We start from the raw sequence: 6,000 nt of genomic DNA, 5'->3' as shown, positions 1-6,000 counted from the left end.
CCAAATTGCCCCTGGAATCGAACCCGGGACCTCCTACTTAAATTCGCAGCGCTTACCGTTGCGCCAGGGAGGTCGTCAATTTGGCAGGTATTAGCCTCCTTCTTACGACACTGACACTACGCCAATGTAGTGGTGCATTCAAATAAAAAAGGTCGTTGCTTTAATTCCCGTCTACTAGATTGTCGTGCATGCTTCTAATGTAAAATATAAACACCGGCATATTTAACGGAACACAGAATAAAGGTCCATAAAAAATATGGTTTTATTTTAAAATCTACTTACTACACTTCTTTTGTTATTCAAAGTTTCATTTGTTTTACTTAAAATGTGATCACATTAAGAACAGATTTTGCGATTAAAGGCAGATAAGGTGTATTTGAATAAAATAAATACAGTTGCATAAAATGTGATGTTCAGTTGTTTTCTTAATTTGAAAATATATTTTTTTAAATTAAATGACGTATAAACCAGCCAGCAACCTTATATGATACTGATATCAAACGTTTTTTTTGTGTTCCGCTAAATATGCCGATGTGTGTAGATCCTGAACTGGAGGATGAAGTATATTTTACATGGCAGATGTGTGAATGTTAATATTTATTTTGAAACAAAATGCCAATGATAGGTATTTTAGTACCTTCTCTTAGCTGTAAATTATTTCAAGACGTTAAGGATAAGATGTTCTGTGGAACCGAGTTCAACCGGTAGCTGTCATAAGCTGATTGCGATTTAAATTCCTTTTTTTATTCCTATATCTTTGTACTATAGAAATGATATTTCAGTTTTTATATGAACCTCTTTGGAATGCTTTAATCTTGATTTGACTTTTGTTCAGGCGATGGGTTGCTGTTGCAGTAGAGAAAGTGCGCCGGACGAGCTGGTGGATCTACCACCACCAGCTCGTCCGTCTATCCCGGTAGTTGACGAACCACCGATTAGGCTATCACTAGTGGTGGATCCCATTCTCATGGAGAGACTTATCATGGAAATGCTGAGAACCGCTGCTGTACGAGTAAATGGGTAAGTACCTAGTTATAAAAAATAGTTGTTAGTTGCTAGTGCTGGTGGCTGGTTTCATATTATGATGATGGATCTCAAATTATTTTAAACGGTGTATGCAAAATTGATGTCACTCGACTTTTTACTTAAATAGAAAATGCAGGCGGTTTCTTGTGTTCGGTACAAAACATAGAAAGTTTTATTTATTTATTTTATATTGTAGTAGAAGTTATAAAAAAGGTGATTTATCAACATAATGTTTTAATAGATTTCCATATTTAATTTTCTGGCGGATAGAGCGTCTTTTCTTTATTAGAATAACTTGAATAGAACAGAGTTGTAGATGCAGCTAAAGATGAGACGCAATTTTCTTAAGGGAACCCATTGACTTTTGTTATAAAGATACTAAAGTTGTTATAAACTCAGAACGCTGAATGGCGTTATAAATGTGTATAAAAACAGTGCTTAGCGCGTTCCAACGAAAAATAACTTGAGTTCTTGTCTATCTTTTTTTCTATGATCAGCAGAAAAGTATATCGTATTTGCTCTTAGGAATGCTTTTAGTATTTTAGGGGCTACAGCGGATCTACACAAGCGCTACAGTTTCAACACGAAAACTCTTAAGAGTGATAAGAATCACCGTTAACGACGAGCTACGCCGCATCGAATAGCAACTAGCAATCCGTCCTGTGCACCGCGAGCCCGCTACGCGTGGCTACGACTATTATTTTTAATTTAATTAGCTTTTTATAAATAAATAAAATTATACTACGAATACACACACATCGCCACCTAGCCCCAAAGTAAGCGTAGCTTGTGTTATGGGTACTAAGATAGCTGTTGAATATTTTTATGAAAATAATACATAAATACTTATAATATACATAGATATAAACACACAGACACTGAAAAACATTCATGCTCATCACACAAACATTTTTCCAGTTGTGGGAATCGAACCCACGGCCTTGGACTCAGAAAGCAGGGTTGCTGCAAACTGCGCCAATCGGCCGTCAAGTTTTATAGTAGTTTTTTCTTGATTTGTCACAATTACTTATAAAATATATTTAAAACTAAGTTGACACGTTTCTGTGAGACAAAACCTGCGTTCTTGCGTCGTTCTTTAATCAATGAAAATTGATTTTAACAGATTAATTTTAAAGTTGTATTGCTATACTCTACTATGAAAAGTAGTAAACTACTACAGCTAGTTTGAATGTTTTATTTAAATATTCTACAGCTAGTTAATGGATATTTAAAAAAAAAATTTAAGCAATTTGAACAAGACAACGCTGTGTTAAAATACTCTACACTTTACAGTTATAACGCGAACGTCTGTAGGTGTAATAAGAAATACCGTAAAAGACATCGTTACGTCGCTGTCGCAGTCGCAACTCGCAATGCGTGCGTCCGATCGTTATTTTAACAAATCATTTCATATATATTCCTTTGTATAGTCATTTGTATTTTGATTTGGCCACACTTAGCTTAAAGGATATTTAAAACTGCGTATCTGCGAGGAAACACTTGCATTCTTATACCGTTTATTATATCCAGGCAAAAATATTAAGAGCTATACAGCGGGTACTAGCTCTACAGTTATAACGCGCAATCCGCAGTGTCTATTTTACAAATACTTTCATTTATACGGAGTTTATAGGAGCGAGCTTTGGAAATGAAAAAAATCCTCCGTCTGCGATAAATATTGATGCAATAATATAAGCTGAGCGTGAGAATCGAAGCAGCAATGTCATATTGTTTGGCATTGAGAAAGTGAGCCCAGGCAGGCTGGAGGATATAAAAAATCATGAGAGATCCGGAGTTTTAGAAGTACAATAACAATAAACATCATAAAAATAAACTACCTACATCAGCGTGTGTCTACTCAGATATGACACCAGATATCAACGAGAACTGAGCAATAGTTAAAAAGCTGAAATTTGAGCTTTCATAAAGAACTTATAATGGAGAAAAGGATCTTGCGATTTAGTACATCAGCAAACAACCAAAAATAAAAGCGACCACAAAAAACTAGTAAAGCCTCCTATAACTAATTTAGCTGTTTTATACACAAACTTGGCATCATGAGTGCTAAATTTGATTAGTTTTCAATGGAAATTGAAACTCATAATTCTTCAAATTCAACATTCATTTATTTGAAGTAAGCCTAGTTTATATGCACTTTTGAAACGTCAAGTCTTTCTTCATTTGTAGCGACTCTACCACTGGTTCGGAAGGCATAGTTTACCAAGAAGAACCGGCAAGAAAATCAGCTTTTTGCTCTTTTCTAACATCATTTTATAGTTTAACAGTCTTTAGAATTCTTCTATATTGCGACAGATGATAGCGGAGTGGCCTGCTTCCAAGCAGCCTTGTCGTTAAGGAATTCAATCGTGTAGTAACCACGATTGATTTAAAGTTTTTTTTCCAAAATATGGTTTAAACTTAAGTTAAGGTCTAATATTACCCTCAGTATCATGATATAAAATCATATACCCATCCCGAAAAAGTATTTCTGTAGTTTTCTCAGACGATATGCAGATATCACTAATTTATGTAGTTTCTAGTAAGGTGATTTGTTTAATAAAGATTATATTATTATAAATATATTGCAAAGCTACTGTAAGTATACCTATTTCTTTAAATTTGGCACGAAGGGATTAGGGTGATCTAAGTTTATATATCGATCTTTTCTGTTGTACAAATATAGTTTCTATATCAACAGCTCTGCCCCATAACAAGATTCCATACGAAATGACACTATGTTTGACACTAAAATGTTCCTACGGGATACTTTAAAAATAAAAGAAAGGAGGACGAAGTCGCGGGCAACAGCTAATCAGAAATAAAAAAGTACGGTTATTTTAAATAAAACGCGCGTGTCTAATATATCGGATTATGAGCCTTGTATGGATGTAATAAGGGCCGCTTTACGAACACGTGTGATGAAAAATAAATATTTGCTTGTGCACTGACTACAGATGAAATATCAACAGACGGAAAATAACAGGTAAAATCTTACCTTTACTTTCAACCCACAGTTTCGATAGTGCAGGTGGCTATCCACAGTCTGTGTCAGTCAGTCAGTATCTTCACCCTCACTCATTCTAGTACATTCCCTATTATTACCAATGTGCGGAGGAGGAACAAGTATTTTAAGTATCCTCCACACATAGATAACTATAGCGTATAGCCCCCTCAGCCCACTCAGCATAGGTTTGGTTGTTGATTGGCTTTATGCTCCCGATAATTTCCCATAAGTTCCGTCTTATTATAATTTAGTTGCAAATTTTACAATCGTATTAAACGTAAAACCATAGTCATTAGCGAGCAGCTTTCCCATTGAATATGTAAAACTATTGATTTATCAACCGTTTCATTTTAATTCATTCTCGTGTAGCTATATTTTAACGATGTTCATGCGTAGTTTTATATTAATATGTGTGACCTTATTTAAATTTTGTGATGATTTGTGGAGATGAGGGATTGAATATCTCAGCTGACACTAGGAAATCATCATCATCATCACACATGCCACACGTGTTGCGTGAAATGAGCTCCCAAATCTTGGAAATAAAATTAACAATCGTTCCAATTGGTGCATTTAATAAAAAGTAATAAACGTAAGCATTAGTATCGATTTTCATAAAGAGACCCGGACCTTGTGTTGTGCGAGTTATCAGAGTTGGCGATTTTAAAATTGTTATGAAAATTAAGCTTCATTTGCTATACTTCGCGAAAAGCAGGAGAGTCTGTATGGTGTAATTTATAATTTCTTAAATCTTTATACTCCACACGTAACAGATCTTAACATTATTCATTGTAAAGTCAACCTCTCCTGAGGATGCTCCGGTTTTGGAGCTAAACGTGCGTAGAGAGTACATTGCCGAAGATCTGTTTGGTGTTGAGTATAGTAAAGTAGTAAATTACATAGCAAATTATCTTTATTTTCATAATATATCATCCCGAAAAGTAACGCCTGCTTCTATCCAATATTTTAAAATTGCTTTTAAAACCGTGCCTTGTTTTCGGCACGGAGCTACATTGATCTAACATTGGTATCTGTCTGTTAGCACGGATCTTCAGCTCGTAGACAGAATTAGTTGCATAACTTAATTTCAATTCGAATATTTAATTAATAATTCAATAACGAAGTACCGGAATTCCCACTCTTAAGCACATCCCTGTTAACTGGTTCTACGGATCTCCTCATTCTTATTCGATCAGGTAAATAGACTATCTTACTCTACTCCGTCGCACGGTGGCTGACTGGGGACTCTTAGTAAGCCCATCATAGTAAACTGACAACATACCCTTTTTAAACATACACTGAGGAATTTCGAATGCTTTTTGTCAGAATTTCGACAAAGAGCTCTACTAAAACAGTGAGCTCTTTCTCAAAATTCAACCTACCGTCGATTGCCGTGTTCTAGTCGAATCTCATATTCGTTCTTAAGTCCTCGTGCCGAAGCCCTTCTGAGGTCACTCAGCATTGTACTGTGGTCTTCCAGAATTTCTATCATAACGACTATAACATCGGAAAAATGTATATGAGTGCACTCGCCGCCCAGTCCATTCCAATTTAAAATCTATGGAGATGTCCTACTTCCAAGGTATTACAATGCATCGTAGGACTACCATTTTTATACGAGTCCCCGATAACATCGGATTGGAAATATGTATACAATCATGTGAACGTCGATATACCGGTATTACCTATAGCGAAGGCGTTCAATATTTCAAACTTATTTAGGAATTTCAAGCAGGCCTACTTTATAAGCACTTTTGACAAGTTAACATTGTTTGTTATAAGTGACTATCACCATTTTAGGTCCGAGAAGAAGCAAGCAAGAAATGTTTAAAAACAACAACTGCTGAGAGTTGCTTTTTCCAAGATCAAGATTTTACGCTTTTGTTGCCCGAAATAGATGACTAGGTAGCGATTTGGCTATTGTACCCTCTATCTCGCTTTATGCTGTTTGTATCTCTGTAACAAGTTTT

At 35.5% G+C, this 6,000-nt stretch overlaps 1 protein-coding gene across 1 annotated transcript in view; it reads left to right on the top strand.

The window, feature by feature from the left end:
* Positions 1–525: 525 nt before the first annotated feature.
* LOC120636610 (RING finger and SPRY domain-containing protein 1-like) overlaps positions 526–6,000 on the top strand; it is a 31,120-nt gene continuing 25,645 nt past the window's right edge. Inside the window, exons 1-2 of the mRNA XM_039908158.1 lie at positions 526–561; positions 836–1,020. Of these exons, the coding sequence (XP_039764092.1) occupies positions 526–561; positions 836–1,020 (221 nt within the window). The remainder of the gene's footprint in view (positions 562–835; positions 1,021–6,000) is intronic.

This window comes from Pararge aegeria, chromosome Z (genome assembly GCF_905163445.1).
Source record: "Pararge aegeria chromosome Z, ilParAegt1.1, whole genome shotgun sequence".
Taxonomy (NCBI): Eukaryota; Metazoa; Arthropoda; class Insecta; order Lepidoptera; family Nymphalidae; genus Pararge; species Pararge aegeria.
The sequence above is the reverse complement of the archived record's forward strand: the minus strand, read 5'-3'. Positions and strand labels throughout refer to the sequence as shown.